This window comes from Lissotriton vulgaris, chromosome 9 (assembly GCF_964263255.1).
Source record: "Lissotriton vulgaris chromosome 9, aLisVul1.2, whole genome shotgun sequence".
Lineage (NCBI taxonomy): Eukaryota > Metazoa > Chordata > Amphibia > Caudata > Salamandridae > Lissotriton > Lissotriton vulgaris.
This window is the reverse complement of record NC_141697.1, coordinates 589,770,552-589,789,366: the sequence shown is the minus strand read 5'-3', so window position 1 is coordinate 589,789,366 and position 18,815 is coordinate 589,770,552. Positions and strand designations below refer to the sequence as shown.

Here is an 18,815-nt window from a genome sequence, read left to right as displayed (position 1 = left end):
CTGGGTTATTAGTGCAGAAATAGTCACTAAAGAAACGGATGTCAGCAAGCCTGGGTGACGCCTATATAGGCACCGCAGACCAAATCGATGCTGAGGCTTCCCACCCCCGAAAAGCCACCTGCTAACAAGCAGAGGCACTGCTCAATATATAGTGGATCCGGGCTGACACGTAGGGAATATTCTAAGGAATCTGTGTTTCAATATAGTCTCTAGCAGAAAAGGTGTTACCAATGGTAAGTAACTTGTTCGAGAACACCACCACTATTCATTAGATCAGCAGACCGAGTTGGATGTGATCATGAACCCTATATAGGGAGGTAACTTGCCCATGGAGTCTTTCCAGTAACAGCTCACCTGGCAGGCTCCCCCACTGTGAGGGGGAATGCTCTCAGTTGCTTCTTGCAGGAGGACCAAGAATGGGAGCTGCAGAGCAAGCTGATAAAAGTATACTTCAGACTTGGGTTTTTGTTTTGGTTTCTTAGCCTTTACCCAGAACAGGCAGTGTCCTCAATTTCTTGCTGTACACACCCTACAAGATGGTTCCCTGGGAGATGCCTTCTGGCTCAGCTGGGCTTGTGGCAGGCTGTCAACGTCCCCACCAATCCCGCTCATTTACAACGTACTGATCGAAGTGCAGGAGGATTGGGTGCTCCTAATTCTCGCTTGGGACTGGGTGAGAAGGATTTGGTATACCTATCAGTTGTCAATACGCATTCAACCACCTCTTTCCCACTCTCATTGCAGAATCATCAGACGACCCCTGCTAATCCGCAGACACTGCTGCTACACGATTGAGAGGTGTCAGCTAGAGTTCTTCTTTTTTTCCTGAGGAGGTTGTAGACCTCCTTAGCAGCTAGGAAAAGCTGCTACCAAATCCATCTATTCAGGCTGCTAAACCAAGGTTGTTCAGCACTATGATTCCGAAGGCATATTTTCTTTTAAATCTTGTCTGTCCGATGTCTTGTGGTTTGCGTTGTCCCTTGCAAAGGGGGCCTGTCGATTGCCTAAGGCTACCTAGAGGGTCTTTCAATGTCTGTCCTCCAGGTCAAGCCTCCTTGTGTAAGTTGTCACAAATGGCACATTTACCGAAAGGTGCTTTACCTGTTCCTTTCTGTTTGTCTCAATGGGATTCAAACCCTATTTTGACCTACTTGATGGCATCTCCCTTTTAGCCTATGCACAGGTGCGCAGTTCTGGTTCTTACTCTAAGAACAGTTCTTTTGCTTACTTTAACTCTCGGGTTTGAGAACCACTGTCCCTCTTTGTTTGCTTGCTGTTCACAGTTTTCTACCCAGCCAGAGGGTTCTTCGCATCTGCCCGTCCTTCTCATCCAAGGTGGCTTTGGCCTTTCATATGGCAAGGTCTATCACTCTTCCAACATACTTTCCTGCTGCCATGCGACCAAGGAGCATGAATGGCTGCATTGACTGGAACCCAGGCGTGTGAAATCGCACTACACGAACTGCACTCTACAGGACAGAGTGGGCATTCAATTCTTTGTGGGATGCACTGGAGCCAGGAAAGGCAAGACAGACAAATGTACCATTTCACATTGAGTCATCCTTTATATCAAGATCTGCTATGCCTTGCCCCAGAAAGACTCTTTAGAGGGCATTCTTGTGCATTCCAGCAGGGAAATAGCTGCTTAGACAGCTCTTTATAGAGACTTTCCAGTTCTTGTCATCAGTCGGTTAGTTATGTGGTTGTCCTTGCATACTCTTTGAAAGCACTACTGCCTCATATCTCAGGCATGCAGTGATGGGTACTTTCACGAGCTGAGTTGCTGTTTTCCTTAGCTTTAAAAAATATATATTTTTATTTTGTCTATTTTGTATTTCAAAATTAAACATAAAATAACGAGTTGCAACACAGTGTACATTACCTTATGTCAATGTATAAACAGTAGTTGGTTTACTTATAAGCTGACTTATGTGTAGAATACTTTCACAGTAGCCATAGTTCAGTAACTGGGACACAGCACAGTCCTGCCATACCAATACAGTCAGTAAAAAGGACCGTGAGTTTGGTACTCAACTAATCATCATTAAGGTCTGAATCAAGTTTATTATCCTGCAGTACCAGATATTGATGAAAGGGTGACCATTTGTCTTTGGATCTAGATTTAGTTGGTAGCAATATACTAAGTGTGTCTACTGCATTTTAACAGTAGATAAGATCTTTAATCCATTTGTGAATAAGGGCGAACAGACCTCTACCCCACCTCATCACAAGATGATGCTTAGCTAATAGCAGTGAAAGAGTAGCATATTTTCTAGTTGCAACAAGCTCATCCTTAACATTTTCCAACAATGGGTGTAAAGGTGACTTCTGTAGTCTAAAGCGTTACTCTGCCTAATTCAGTGAAAATATTCTGCCAATAAGTTTGTATATCTGGGCACCCCTAGGCCAGGTGCATGAGGTCCACTCCCTCCCAACTATATCTTTAACATCTAGAATTAGTAACCAGCATGTACTGCTGCAATCTTGCCAGTGTATAGTAATAGCATTATTTGAACTTGAACTATAGAACCTAATACTTCTATTCAATCAAACAATCAATCTCTGATTTGTAGGGCACTGCTAATAACCTGCGAGGTTATCCAGGCTCTAGGAGGGCGAGAGAGACACTTTCAATTAAGCAGCAGCAGTTTAGCCACCGTTCATCAGTGATGGTGCATTCTAAATCCTTCTCCCACTGCAGACGTGTCCAGCTATCATACAAAGGGATAGGCCACCAAGTTAACTATACAATCTAGAAATAATGTGCCTTGGATCTTGTGTTTGAATCAAGTTTGAGTGGAGTAAAGTACTTAGGCTCATTAAGGAATCCTACCAAGGTGTTTCTCATCTTCCACTGAGTTCTAAAATAGAGCGACTTTGTAACAAATTGGATTATTTGAAGAGGGAGACTACCCACTTCAAGGAAAAATCACAACCTTTCTCATGGTGAACCCTGAAAGTCACTTAATTATAAATATTTAAAATTAAGGTTTTGTTCTATCTAAAGGGGTTATTTTGAGAGGTCGAATTTGCAGTTTGACTGCACAGCCAGGCTACAAATGATAGGCCTGCAGTCGTGCTTAACTGTCACTGTGGTAGATGGCACTATGGGTGCTGCATTCCATGACTGACATTAAACTTGAAAGCCCTGGGCACATATTGTACCCAGGGCCACTGGATGTATGTGATTGTGCGTCCACTGCTTTTGTCGCATAGTTATAGATTTGCTGCATTTGCCATATAACCCATCATCTGCCGCTTAATCTGCTGATTTTAACAAAACAAATTGTTCCTAGCGGTCAAAAGTTACCAAAAACGCAGCAACACATGTTGCCTTACAGCAGAAGGCCCTTTGTAAGGATGACTGGTCAACTTTCTGATGCTTATTTCTATATTTGGGTGTGGAACTGGTACTAATGAGGTGCAACCAATGCTCAGACAGTGTTAACAAGTTTAGAAATGACCAAATAGTGAAGTAATACCATCACAAAATGTGACGCATTATGCAGTATAATTTGCCTTGCCTTGCTGCATAATTTAATCCACCATGCCGCGTAATTTGACCCTCCCCTGCTGCATAATTCCAATGGCGCTGCATATACTATGGACTTATAGGTAAGGTAAATATACCAATTAGGAGTATAACAATTTAATCATATTGAAAGGAGAAGCACTGGCACTTTACCTCCGATTAGCAGGGTTAAAGTGCACAGTTTTACAATCAGGAACAATATAGGGTCCAGCAATGTGAAAAATCCGGTATACCCACGCAGAAAATGCAGCTTTCATACAAACTCCTCATGCACTGACAAGACAGGATAACCCTCCTTAATCTGCTCAACAGTTTTAAGTGTTGTCAGCAAACAGTTCCCCATGCAAACCATACCAAGCCTTTCAAAATATTCTTCCCATATCCAGTCAGTAGCAGAACAAGCTTGTTATACCTTAGATGTCAATAGAGCGCTTATGTTTTACATTGACTGGACTAAGCCCTTCCAAAGGACACAAAAGCGCTTTTTTCTTCCCTAAACCACTCGCAGGCTATGCTCTTTCCAAAGTAGGTATAGCACACTGGTTGGTTAAATGCCTACAGACTTATGACAAAGCCAAAAGATCTTTGACTGTTTCTTTTAGTAGACCCCACTCAACCCGTAAACAATAAAGGAGCTTGTATGGCTTTCCTGGGTAATATTCCTTTAACCGACATCTGTAAAGCAACTACTGTTCTACTCCCCACACTTTTAGTAAATATTACTGTGTGGATGTTTTAGCCTGCCAACAAGCTAGAGTTGACCAGGCTGTAGGACTTGCACTGTCCCAGTACTCTACTACATCCTTGACCTAGCCATCGCTTTACCCCTTGGATGTGGGACAGATTCCCCCGCTGTGCTCGGGGGAGGGGGAGGCGCACACAGAGCCCCGGTGCTCATGACGAGCTCAGCTCGTCATGAGCCACGTTTCTCGTGTGCTCATGACGAGCTGAGCTCATCATGACCACGCCCGTTCGTTAGAACACCCAGCACAGCAGGTGAATTAGCCCCGCACCTGAGCGTTCTAACGGTCATGACGAGCTCAGCTTGTCATGAGCACACGAGAACCGAGGCTCATGACGAGCTGAGCTGGTCATGAGCGTCATAGGGGTTAAAGAATGATTGCTTTGCGGTCTCTGCACAGCATGTGTCTACAGCTACACATGGCACTAACAGAAAATGCTCATTACTTGGTAAGCTTCAATTCATGGCATGTAGTGTTGTAGATTCACATGATTGCAGCACCCTTCCCGGAGGCCATTAGACATTGCAGATAGCTTTTTAGGTTTTCGCCTGGCGTTTACTGCGCAGGCGAAAACTTTTGTTTACAAGTATGGAGCTTTCTCCCACCTCTGTCTTCCATTGGCTTGCTCCATAAATGGAGGCTAGCCATTGAAAGACAGATCTGTCCGTCATTGTCGGAGCAGATTCGTTGGCGTTCCCACAATTTTTACTCATCCCACCCCTTTTTGTACGTCATGCGGCGGTAGGCGTTTTTTTTTTTTTTCTGGTCATGTTTTTGTCTTTTTCGAAGTGTCTTTTGTTGGAGTGGGCTGCGAAATTTAAGTTGCCAGGAAGTACTTTGTATTTGCGATCAGGTAAGCAAATTTTCTTTTAGCCCCGCCTTGTAATTTTCTTTTAACCCCGTCTTATGTTTTGTCCATGTTTGTTTTACGGCTTGTAATTTTTTTTTAACCCCGTCTCATGTCCTCTCCATCTCCATGTTTGTTTTACGTCTTTCCGTCTCTTGTTGCTGTTGTCTCTGTTTTCCGTCAATGGAACGCATCCGACGGCATGTTTATTGGTTAAGTCTTTGCGTGTGTTAAGCAGTGGGCGGGGTCCTTGCTTCCCCCCTAATGCACCCCTGAGTGTGTGGAGGAGCGAGGCAGGGTCCGGCTTTGTTTCCAGTGAACCCGGGCACTGCTCTGATAACAGGATTACTCATTGTTTTCTTTTCGGGTGTGGGGGGGGGTGAACGATGCAGTCGGCCCGGGACAACCCCACAGAGAGGCTGGTGCCACACCTCTATAGTAGGACTGCCTTCTTTCCGTCATTAGGGGCATCGTATCCAGTCCTCATCCTTTGTCATCACCTAATGCATTATGGGTATTGTAGTCTTGCTTCCATTGAACTAATTAGACTAAAACACCTGAAAACCATGACTGTTCCAGTGTATGTGTTTGTGTGTGACTGCTCAAGTGTGTGTGTGTGACTGCTCCAAAGTGTGTGTGTGACTGCCCCAATGTGTGAGTGTGTGTATGTGACTGCTCAGAGTGTGTGTGTGTGTGTGACTGCTCCAGTGTGTGTGTATGTGTGTGTGACTGCCCCAATGTGTGTGTGTGTGTGTATGTGACTACTCCACGAATGTGTGCGTGTGTGACTGCTCCAGTGTGTGTGTGTGTGTGTGTATGTGACCGATCCCGAGTGTGTGTGCGACTGCTCCAGTGTGTGCGTGTGTGACTGCTCCAGAGTGTGTGCGTGTATGACTGCTCCAGTGTGTGTGTGCATGTGACTGCTCCAGAGTGTGTGTGTGTGTGTGTGACTGCTCCAGGGTGTGTGTGTATGTGACTGCTCCAGAGTGTGTGTGTGTGTATGTGACTGCTCCAGAGTGTGTGTGTGTGTATGTGACTGCTCCAGTGTGTGTGTGTGTGTGTGTGTGTGTGTGTGTGTGTGTGTGTGTGTGTGTGTGTGACTGCTCCAGTGTGTGTGTGTATGTGACTGCTCCAGTGGGTGTGTGTGTGTGTGACTGCTCCAGTGGGTGTGTGTGTGTGTGACTGCTCCAGTGGGTGTGTGTGTGTGTGTGTGACTGCTCCAGTGGGGGTGTGTGTGTGACTGCTCTGGGTGTGTGTGTGTGTGTGTGTGGGGGGGGGCTCTGGGGGGGTGTGTGTGTGGCTCTGGTTATGTGTGGCTGGCTCTGGGTGTGGCTGGCTCTGGGTGTGTGTGGCTGGCTCTGGGTGTGTGTGGCTGGATCTGGGTGTGTGTGTGTGGTAGTAATTGCGGTCTGCTGAGCTCGTCCGTAGGGTACAATAGGACTCACATTTGCGAGAGATTAAGCTATTGGCAATGTAAATGACAATGCCATTTATTTATCTGTTTTCAAAACCAACACATAAATACAAATTTTGTCATTTACAATGCCAATAGCTCTAACGTTTCCAAAGGCGAAACCGTTGCATTGTAAATGCTTGTTATCTTTTACATTTACTATTCTTTCGCTTGGTCCTCTGTCCTGAATCTCTATGCTCCATCTACATCCTCACCCTTCGAGCGGAAAAATCAATCGAACAATAGAACCAATGCCCATGAGCTTACCAGTAATGGGTGGAGTCACTATAACTTGTGACTCTAAAGACTTCTTTGAAGAAAACCAACTTGCATATGTCGAATCCCAACACTAAATGGCAGAGTTATGCACAGCTTGTAATTCTATAGCACTACATGCCACAAACAGACGCTTAAAGGGTAAGTAACATTTTCCTTACCTTTGGTAGCAATATTTCTGCTTGACACATAATCTTCCTGCAGATTCATCCCTGCCCACCCACCCTCCTTTCAGGTGACCTAGAGCCATGACTAATAAGATCCCACGATATGCAAATATGATGTGCAAAGTATTTGTCATAGTCATGGCTCTCTGTTTGTCTCCGCATGCCTCACTGATGAGCAAATACAAAATTCAGGAACTGATATCTGCACACCAGTTGTAATATACTCCGGTGGCATTATGACTGGAGATGGGTGGCCCCTCCTGGGGGTGCTGGAGAGTCATTGCTGGCGAAAACAAATTTCGGATCAGTATGAAGCCTGGAATGATGATTCATAAGGCTAGGAATATTCTGGACGATTGTGTATCCAGCAGAAATATTGCTACTAAAGTTAAGTAACATTTTCTTTGTCAATTGCACGTTGATGATCAGAAGCTGTATAAAAGAGATAGAGGTAAATGAAATGTTAATTCTGACCTTCTTTTATTCATAGGAACATCCAACTGGTCTGAGGATTACTTCTCCAACACTGCTGGGGTTGGCCTGATCATAAACCAGACTGGGGCCGGTGTGGCTGGGTCCATCACAGCTCAGGGCCAGCTGAAGGCAGTTTTCCAACGGGACTGGCACTCCGAACACACACAACCTTTGAGCCATGGAATGCAATGCTCATTCAGAGAATGAGGGTGTCGGTGGACTGTCGGGATGCTCTATCCCCTACACTTGCGAGGTAGCTCCTGGCGAATAAATGGGCACTATGACATACAAGGCAGGACTCCAAGGATGTAGGGAATGGTTGCATACCTTATCTCACCCATACAAGAGGGTGTTGGGGACTGGGGAATGACATGGCACTCTCAAACTGGAAAAGGCTCCTGGTGAGAAGTAATGCACTATCCCACATACTGAAGACAATGCCCATCTAACTTTGCTATAAGGGGCTGATTTAGACTACAGAGTACGAATTTTACTCCGTCATTGCAACAGAGTAAAATATTCTTGTCACCCTTACAGAGTAACCATACTCCAAATTTAGAGATGTCCGCTACCCTAGCAGACATCTCTTGCATTGGCAGGAACTGCTGTCAAGCCAGTTCCAATCAGTGTATTGAAAATATGCCTTACAGCTTTGTCAATGTGATGGTGCCATTACGTTTTTCTTACATTTTATTACTTTCTTTTCAAAAATTAACTAATGGCCCTCACCATGGGACCTTTTTCCCATGCTGGTAGGGGGTATGGTCATTTCAAGTTTTTTTTCTTACTGCCATCTTTTTGATTGTGGCATGTGAAAGTAAAACTGGTCATTTGACCGCCCACTTTAAATCCCAAATGGTCAAACCTCCGATGGCCCTTGCTGCGTTGGGCCATTGGAGGAGTATGTCAGCAACGGAGACAGAGGATTCTTCGTCACTGACTTACTGAAGGTCCGCCCGTCCATAAATCAGACGTGCAAACATTCACTTTGGCAGAGAGGGTATTCTATCACATTTGCGACAAGGTATCCTCTCTGCCACATTCTAAATCATGGCCTAAGTGTGCTTTCCTTTCACACACTGCTTTGTCACAGCAGAGGGCTGTCCTCTCACAATAATACGTTTTAACCCCTTCCATGCTGATGATGAACCCCAGCCGTCATGCACTACGGTGCTCGTGTGCTGATGACGGCTGGGGTTCGTCACGGCCCGCCCCTGTTCGTGTTGTTTACAGCACACCAGGGAAATCGCGGCCGCATGGAAGGGGTTAAATCATACATCCAAAGGTCCTTCCAAGCAGAGTACTCTTCTTTTACACACTTCTCCGACTCATCTTAACTTACAATCTTGAGAGCTCTCTGCTCCCTCCAGTACTAAACTAACTTGCCATGTTCCAAGTTATGGATACATTTCATGTTACACTGCCTTGTGAAAATCTGAACATTTGAATACAGACAGTAAACAAGGCAGTGATTGAGTCAGTAGGGCCATCTTATAAAATCCACATTTACGCTTAAATAACTTTTTAAAATTGTATTCTCCGATATGTGAAGGCATATGGCCCAGGGTTTAAAACGTGTACACATAATCACCCTATGATTGCTGGGAAATCTGCAGGGCTGCATTCCAAGTGAATAATGGAAATGGTACAAAAGTCAGGCAAATTCTAGAGACTGTCATTTTATGTTATGTTTATCTACCCCAACTATTTACCTTTAAAAAAAAAAAGTGGTGGGGTAGTTTTCCAATCAGAGCTTTGCAGCACTCTGTCTCACAAAGGAATCCATATCTAGTCTTTGGAAATAGGCTTAATTTGGAAGAGGGCTTACCTGACTGCTGTATCCTCCCTTCCACTGCATCAGATCTAGAATTGCCTAAAAAATCAGGAAATATATCAAAGGTTGTTGATCCAACCTCCCATGACTTTGTGCTGACATCACAGCAGTGCGCCAGATTGCTATCTTTGTAGCATTATATTGCTGAGCTCTTTCTTACACAGGTTAGTTTGGAGAGGGCGTAGGAGTGCAGCTCACATTTAGTCTGCCTTGTGTGTGAAAGGCAGGTTTCTGTGCTTGAACACAGAAAAAGTGGTGGTAGGAATGCTGCAATAAGTCGAACTATTGACAATTGCGCGGATTGCAACCCATTGTTCTTTTGCCTAACATACCAACTCCGATTAGACCCAGCCATATGCAAATCAGTCTTGGTCCTGCTCCAATAGGAACAGTCCTGTGTTTGGGCAGACAGTAGAAATGCTCAACAGGTCAGTGATCCCTCGTATCATATTCATCCAGCTACTGAGGGTTCAGGGTGACCCATAGGATAACTGGGTTAAGCACTTACTGCAGAGCAGTGGCGTAGCTGCGGGATCCTGTTTTTGGTGGTGGCAGAGGGTAGTAAGTCATGTCTGTCTATTAACACCCTCCCTCCGTAAACAAGTTGGCCACCAGCCCACCCTTACCTGCACCGGGTGGAGAATTTAGGGTTCGCCCCGGGTGGCAGTAGATCTAGCTAAGCCACTGCTGCAAAGGGTGTGTGCAACTTGCATTTATAGGTTCAAACCCCAGGAAGGCATATTTTAGCCTTTGTTTTCTGTAAATGTTCAGGGTCAGTAAATTGATTGCCATCGGAATAGATGAAGTTAATACCTATTATTTATATAGTGTTATGAAATGGCCATGCAGAAGATGTACAACATTGGCCAGCTCTTCAACAGTGATCCTTTCATCTGTAGTATCTCCGAAAACTGAGCACAAAAACTTTATGCATAGCTAGAATGGTGACTACCAAAATATTATGAAAGTTAGTATATATGCAAGTATAGATGTAATATTCTTGCGTGCTGTGAAGATATATATAAATCATCTAGATAGCATATGTATGAAGTTAAGTATAATAATCCTAGGCTTGCCTGTGTATACTTACCATCGCAATATTTTGGTTGTCGATATTTTTTGTAGAATGAGATTTAAAACTTGATTTTCAAGTAGTATACTTCCTCTTATATCCTCCACAACAAAACTACCATCAATCAAGACTGCTTGCTATCATCTATCTAAAGTTTGTGGAGTCCTCTCCCTGCTCCGCTACATTTTAAATACAAAATCAGCTCTGTTCTTGACATTATTACTTCGTGCATTGAGAACGTCAATGCCTATTACACCGAACTCCCCAAAAAGGATATATTGAAACTCCAAAGAACCAAGGAACGTACCATCATGCACAAGCTCTGCCTCCTGTGCCATGAACATATCAAACATTCCTTAACAAATCAAAAACCACTTTACAGAATTTATTTCACGACTAGAAGTAATGTCTTTAGCAGCCTGTGGCCATTGTCCACAACACCTGCCTCAGGCCTTTCAGGATTATTTCCTTCCTGCAAGAAAACAGATCAGCTAACCAGAATGTATTGACCGCCCCCAGCACAGATACAGAAGATGAGGTTTCCGGTCCGCAATGCTAACTTGGTAAGGAAAAAAATAATAAACCAGTGCCAGCTTCTAAAAAGACATTCTTGGAAGGTTGCCAGTGCTGGATGGATCTCTGTAACTGTAAGGCAGACGGTACCTTACCTATTTCCCTGCATGTCTCTGGAGTTGAAGCTTGCGCACACACCTGCATCTGGTATGCCATCTCCCAATTCAGCTTAAGAACAGAGAGGGGCTTCAGCTGCCTGGTTAAGGCCCATCCTTCTCATTTTATCAGCAATGGCCATCACTCAGTCCAAACTGAGAAGAACACCACAGAATCTCCTCATCAGAGAAAACTCTGCAGACATGCAAACCTATTGCACAAGAGTGAGATAAGTGGCCGGCTCCATTCCTGCGGAGAAGCAACCACACTAATGAATGGGTGCAGAGGCTGCAGATAGTGGCGTCAGGATTACCAGTGGACGTAAGGGGCCTTAATGAAGGAAACTCGTTTTACCAATTATCACGCAACTAAGGCAGTTAACAGGAGACAGGAAGCCATTGAGTCAGGGACATGTTTAAATGAGGGTCAGAGATTAGGTCTCCCGGATAGTGGCAAGTGAGTTCCAATAAGTGCAGTTTGGGCCCACTGAGAACAATTGCTTCAAGTTGGGTGCTTCCAGTCCCTTTGGCGTACCTGTCGACTTACCCGCATTCGGACGGTTTTACCTTAATCACTTCTATTCACCCGCTTGACAAACAAAATGCCGCCAAAGAGTTTAAAGAGGTCACCCACTTTCACAAACTTATTATACTCCAAATATTGTTCATTCTGTATACACCTTAATGTGATTAGTCATAAACGCCTGAGTTCACCCACTTTTTCGAGTGAAGGGTTGGCAGGTATGCTCTGGAATCCCCCATGCATATTTAAGCTTTGACGGGCCTAAAAAAAATCCAGAGGATGCATCCCCCTGGTTGGCCTTCTGGTACTAGGGCTGGGAACTGTCCTTTTCTAGACCACAACTCACTAAAAGCAATAAGGCACTTATGTCATCATTTTGCTGTTCATCCGCCAGTTCCTGGCTCTTCCCAGCAACAGCACAAGTTTTATAGGGTTACACCAGGTTTTCTTTTCATGAGGCATCATATCATCTACAACTTCAGTGAACTTCGCTAAAAACAGCGTTTTGAATCACCGTGCTATTCTACGCTTCCACCTTAGCACTCTGTAGTGCCTTTATTTATGGTGTGCAGTGCTTTACAAACTGAAAACAAATAAATAAAAAGAAGTAGCAAATATTACATACAAAGCATGGTGTAATCAGAACGGTGAAAGACTGCAAAGTGTACACCCTCTGGATGTCTTGAGAACACTGCAGCCAAATGGACACCTCCTCAAGCCAATCTTCAGAGATCTCATTTGCCCAGACCTAATTAGATACAGTATGATAAGAAAACATACCTCGGCAAAGCCAGTGGGTCTTGCGTTCGCTGCCATTTTTATTGCTTTCAGTGCTTGTTGCCTCTGCTCTTGGTTTTTGCAGAACGTTGTTGGGGAGTCTGATAGACACTTGTCAAGCTGAAAAAAAAGAAATTGGCTGGAAGTAAAGATATTTTTTGGGTTTTAGAAATTGCACATTGCCATAGTTGTCTCTGGCACTTTAGAGAACTACTTTGTGTGCGGACGTTCTCCTTGTAAAAAGGCAGAATGCTATCAATCACAGAGAAGTTAGCCAATGGCTGAAGTATGCTGACCCATTGCCTCCTGCTGTATTCTGTAGTGGGAGGGCCAAAAATGTGATTGATACAGTAAAAAACCTGTGGATAAAGTTTGCTTTCTGAAAGCCCCTATAAGTATATTACACATACAGATTCAGGAAAATCAAAAAGCCTTGCCTAACACCAGACCGAAGAATGGATGAATACTGGAAATCAGAAATAAATACTTGAAAAGGGTCATCTAAGTGTACCCAATTGCACTCCTATCTGTATGCGAGTGTCACTGTGCATTCCTTGATGCAAGTTCCTGCAATCACAAGAACATTATTATTTACGTAAAGCGCTTGTGCATTCCTGACATAAGAACCTGTCTTCCTCTATTACTGGCTAGGAGTGCGCTTTTGTCCCAAGCTTCAAGCTTGTGTCGCAGATGAGTGATAGCTATTTTGCTCTCAGGGCACCTACCTGCTGTATGCCCCACCAGGCTTCCGCAAAAAGCTTAATGGATTTTCCTGTGGTGTTTTTTTCTCTCAAATGATGGATTTTATGTTTTAAGATCTTTTTTGCTTGTGTTGTTTTTTATAAATCTATTTTTGTACTGCAAACTTTTTTATTTTTAATAAAAGCTGCTTGTTTTACAGACAGTCTCTTCTTGAAATGTGTGGGCTATGGAAAATAAAGTTTTAGTTTACAGTATCCTGAGAATGGGGGAGTGAGGTGCAGGCTGTTACTTCACGGGCCGCTGGTGGGCTTTGTGTGCTTGCCACAGGTTGGGGTAGGGTGGGAATTTCAGTTATTCCTCCTTCCCGGAGAGGCTCCTTTTTTGGGAGTTAAAGATGGACAGGCCTTGAAAAATCCACTCTGCCACTTGCACTTTCAAGTGAAATTTTATCAGGTCAAGTTATTTCTAGCATTTACTCGACCTTGCTGGCAAGTAAACTTAAGGTGGAAGAAACAGGTGTTCTTTTCATTCATAAAGTGTACAAGCAAGTAAGACTCCTTCAAATCATGTTTTTATCTTGACACATTTGCTGACTGCTCAAGGACAGAGGTCAAATGTCAGTTTGACTTTTTACTAATTGTTGCCTTTCTATTTCTGGACAATGGTTTTTGTCAAGTGAGCTGACAAGAATTGTGAAACAAAAGGATTCAAAATGTCAGTTTCTTTCCTCCAACAACATTTAAACTTCTTGTAAATGAATAGTACAAGTATTTCAAAATATAACTGGAATTATGAAATCACTTTGTTTTCACAATTCAGAAGTGTGATACAAAGATTTAAATAAGAGCAAAGTAAATCAGAATACTTTACTTGGTGATGTGCACATGACAAATATTTGCAGACACTTTATTTCCAAACATTGTACACTATATAGTTTTAAGACCACGTCAGTTACCGATTCTGTGGCCATTTCATTTTAAAATCTGCTGAATGCAAATTAGTGTGCTGCTACTTAATGCTTTAGTTATGTATTTATTAAAATGATCGTTTTTAAACCTGATTTGAGAAAAATTCCTGCCCCCGCCCTGATGACAATGCAGTTAATGAACTAATAGCAAGTCAGTGGCCATGTGTATCCTTTATGTGGCTAAATTTGTATTCTGTATGGAGTTAATGGTTATTTATTTTTTCACTGAGTTTTATATAGCGCGAACTTGGCCTGAAGGTATCATGTTTCAGAGCCCTTTACACGAGCACAAGTTGCATTACGTGAGGACACATTCATTTTTGTTTGGCACGGGGATATTAATAGATTTGACCAAAATCATAGGATGTTGCGAGTCCTTGCAGAGACTCGAACCCGGTTCCCCAGATTTGAAGTCGACCGCCCTAGCCGTTAGGCCTACACCTCTCCCTTATTTATTAAATCAAACAAAATAGTTTTCTGTACAGCAGACGAGCTGAACTCCAGTATCTAAAGGTGCTCTCATATGTGATAAAGAAGAAAATGGCATCTCAGGATCACATAAGTTTAAACCAGTTTATGGGTTAAGAGCATTATAATTAGGTCGAGATGATTATTTAAGTCACTAGACCTGCAGGTCTAGTAACATTTTTAGCATTTTTCAAGGCCTTTGTAGTGTCATTTTCTGTACCAGGAGCTTCCAAGCCCAATTTCCTAGTGCTTCACTGTCGACATGGCAGTTACATACTGAGGTGAGCCATGATGCCACGTTTTTTATTTATAAACCCACTCTTATAATTTATTTTTGGTAATTATTGATGAGAATTTTACCCACTGTGCTGGTTGCTTTCTGCACTCGCCTGAGGAAGACCCTGCTGTAAGGAACTAATTGCCTTCCGTCACCTTCTGAGGTCGAAACGTCGACATTCTTTGAACTTTGACCTGTACCTTTTATTCATGCCCAGAAGTGGAGAATATAATACGTATTCATAACGTCGCGCTACTTGGGTTTGTTTAGTTAGTCACTCAAAATATTGTTGGACAGATCAGTGTCATCATTTTAAATATTGCAATTATTTTTACGTTCACCTTCACATTCCCATTCAGTCAGTCAGTCAGTCAAAACACTTTTATTCGATAAATTATCATAAAAAGACACAGGTACAGTTATAATCATATAACATAAACAACAATAGTTATACATGTTAAAAATAACCTAAGCATTTTGTTAAAAATTCATCAAAAATAATAAAAACAAAATATCAGTTTCAATTTGATAATACGTTAATACCATTGATCTAAAAAGGGTTCAATCTGAGTCAGGCTGAAATAGATGGGGCACATATACTCTTGTTCTTAATCCGCACACCAGCCACTAAAAAACTTGCAACATAAAATATAGTGAGGGGACTACTTAGCAATTGTAAATAGAGGAGGGCTGGCCTGACTTGTAAAAACCAGCCTCGCTCAGAATAGGCAGCAAAAACTTCTTCCTGATGTCCGAGTAGAATTCGCAAAACATAATAAAATGCAAAGTGTCTTGTGCGGAGAAATTATCACATTTGCAGGGGCAAGAATTTTCTGGAGTGCCCCAGGTAGAAAAACAGCCTAATGTCAGATGAATCAAATTAAATCGAAATCTGGTTAACAGGTGCCATAATAAGATAGGGCTCAAGTCTAGGGGAGCTGACTAAAGCATAGTTCGCTCTAACAGTGGGTTTCCTCATTTCCTATTCTTCCCTCTCTAGTGACAACAAATTCAGCAAGGCATTTTTTGTCTGTAACATCCTCTTGTTATAGTCTCAGGAGAGGAAAAAAGCTCAGGTCTCCCTATTTTAAAAAAGCTTGATTTAATGTACGCCAGCCAAGGGATCCTACTGGCTTTATCCAATGAGAGGCAATCTTTGAGGATCATATGATTCAAAGAAATTTCCTGGTTAAGCCAGGTCTTCAACCAGCAGGTCAGGGGGGCAATTTTTATTAGATCTGTTACATACCCTACCCCTAGCTCTGTGTGAATAGTATAAGTGGCTGTAGACTGTGGCACTGTTAAAACCGACCTTAGAAATTTATTTTCAGTCACCTGAAAGCTATCTTGGGGGGGGGGGGGGAGGGTATAGCCCCAGATCGAGGAACCATATGTGGTAATCGCCAAGCATTAGGTTTATAAACCTTCAATATTGCCTCCATTGGTCTAGCCCCCAGCTTTTTTGTAAATCCCAAGAGTGCTGAGGTAGATCTGGCAAACACATTACTCCTGTTACTTAGTTGCGGTCCCCAGTTCCCTCTTTCGTCAAAGAGGACCCCTAGGTAAGTAAAAGTAGGCACCCTTCTAACTTCTTCTCCAACACAAAAAACGTTTTCACTTTTTTCTTTCTGCTACATTCCCCTACAATCATGACTTGGGATTTTTGAATGTTTATTTTCAGATCCAGAGTCTACATAAAACTGCCAAAGGTATCCAGCAGCCTTTGTAGACCTAATCCCGAGCAAGCTAGAAGAACGGCATAGAGGAGGACTGGAATAACCACTTCTCCCATACGCTGTGCATCCGGGGACGCCTCCCTTAGAGCTGGCTCTAATGCATTGATATATAGTGTGAAAAGAAGAGGGGCCATAATGCACCCCTGCCTGACCCCCCCTCTCTGACCTAAAGTGACTTGTGCAACGCCCTTCCTGGGTAACCCTAACTGAGGGTAAAAGACCACAATGAATGTCAGCTAAAAAATTGACTAGGGACGGGTCAATGCCCAGGTCTAATCAGATTTGCCACAGCTTTGACCTGTTCACCAGGTCAAAAGCTGAGGAGAGGTCCATGAACCCCATATACAACGACCCCTCTTCGGTTTTGGTGTATTAACTAATTAAAAGTTGTAAATTAAGACACTGGCAAGGGTACTCCTCTTTGCTCTAAAACCATATTGGACATTTGACAAGACCCCTCTGCCTTCCAGCCACTCCGTCAGTTTGTGCAGGATAACACATTCCCATTCCTTCACGAGCACTACCTTGAACACGTTACTCATTTTCATACATTGGAGCAACCATTGCTATTGTGAATCATGGATACATCCATAAAATTCTTCAAGACAAATAAAACCTTGTTATTGTGTAACTTATTACGTGTGGGTGACTTACTAGGTTTTTTTTCCTTTTGGGAAACACATTGGTCAGTTGGACCCCTGTTGTATATACCTTTTTTGGAGTTAGTCACAATTTTTTTAATGACACATGTCCCTGAATTTTTTTTAGGGAGATGCGTTTATATACTTTGGGAAAGTGCCATCTTTCTTGCCTTGGTATGCCCCCTCTTTTTTTCTGAACTGCTGATGTGCTTTGACTGAGTGTGCCCTGGGTCCCTGCCAATCAGGTACCCAAGGCCTGTGTTTCTTCCCTAAAAAGAAAAGCTATGCTGAAACAAAATACCCAATTGGCATCTTTGGTCACCTGTCAGCCCCTAATAAATGGTACCCTAGGTACCCAGGGCATGGTGACCAGAGAAGACCCCAGAGGGCTGCAGCACTTATTGTGCTATCCTCAGGGGCCCTGTACCCTGGCACCCACACACTGCCTTTGCAGGCTGAGTGCCTAAGTGCAGAACTAAAACAAGAGTCGGCATGGCCCACATCCCTGTGTGCCATGCCCACAGACCACACTGCCCTGACATACTTCAGTCACCCCTCTAGCTGGGTGCCCTATGCCAGAGCTGAGGGCACAGGTGCAGGCGCCCTGTGTCCCTACAGTACCCAGGGCCATTCCTGGGCACTGTAAGTGCAGTGATGCCATTTAAGAGTATATGGTGCTGGGAGGTTGTCATTACGAACTCCACAGCACCATAATGGCTACACTGAAGCCTGACAAGTTTGATACCAAACTTCTCAGCACATTAAACCCGCACTGATGCCAGTGTGGGATTTAATGTAAGATGCACGAGAGGGCATCTTAGAGATGCCCTCCAAAACCCGAACCTACAATCCACGTCTGGGCTGAGTGGCTGGCGAAGCTGCCACACAGCAGACATGTTGCTGGACCCCTGGGTGGAGAGTCCCCCGCTCTCCTGGGCCTGCAACAATGCACATCTTGGGCGAGGTGCTATGTCTCCTCCCCCAGCATGGACAGGGGGAAGCTTCAAAGGCATACCGCCTCTGAGAGCTTCTCCAGACCAATTGTTGTACCCAGCAACTGGCCCCCCACCCGTTCTACCCCCACTCTGGCGGGAAGACTGGCGGGAAAAACTATGTCAGGAAGGAGGGTGTGCCAACCTATGCCAACTCCAGCCCTCAGGTGGAGGAGGCGAGGTGAAGCACGACCCCGGGCTCCGGCCACCTTGTAGATAGGGAGCCCTGCCTAATCCCAGCTAGGCTCCTCCCCCCCCCTCCCACAGGAGAGGAGCAGGCTAGGGGGTGTCCTCACCCCAGGACCGGAACCCATTGGTCCATGCCCTTGCCCTACCTGTAACGCCCCCAAATTTAGTATTTAGGGGCTCCCTGAACCTTCCTTTTCGAGGCATATGGGCTGCTGACATTCATATTTGTGCATAGATCGCCGCCTAGTGTTGGGTCCGGATGCACCTTGTTGTCCTGGAAGAGTCTTCGAAGTATCACAAGATAGGTGGCTCCTCCCTTGGACTACAGTGCGCATGGGCATCCTCTCCATCTTCAGATTGTTTTTTTCCGCCATTGTGTTCGGATGTTTTTCCTACACTCCAAGTTCGGAATCGAAACAAAACTTTTTTAGAGGCCAAAAAGCCTTCGGACTCGACTGTATTGTTTTCGCTCGGTGC

At 44.0% G+C, this 18,815-nt stretch overlaps 1 protein-coding gene across 1 annotated transcript in view; it reads left to right on the top strand.

Annotated features, from left to right (window-relative positions):
• LOC147691898 (5'-3' exonuclease PLD3-like) overlaps window positions 1–8,266 on the top strand; it is a 93,369-nt gene extending 85,103 nt beyond the window's left edge. The window contains exon 14 of the mRNA XM_086938171.1: window positions 7,509–8,266. Coding sequence (XP_086794297.1) covers window positions 7,509–7,699 — 191 coding nt within the window. The 3' untranslated portion in view covers window positions 7,700–8,266. The remainder of the gene's footprint in view (window positions 1–7,508) is intronic.
• Window positions 8,267–18,815: the final 10,549 nt, after the last annotated feature.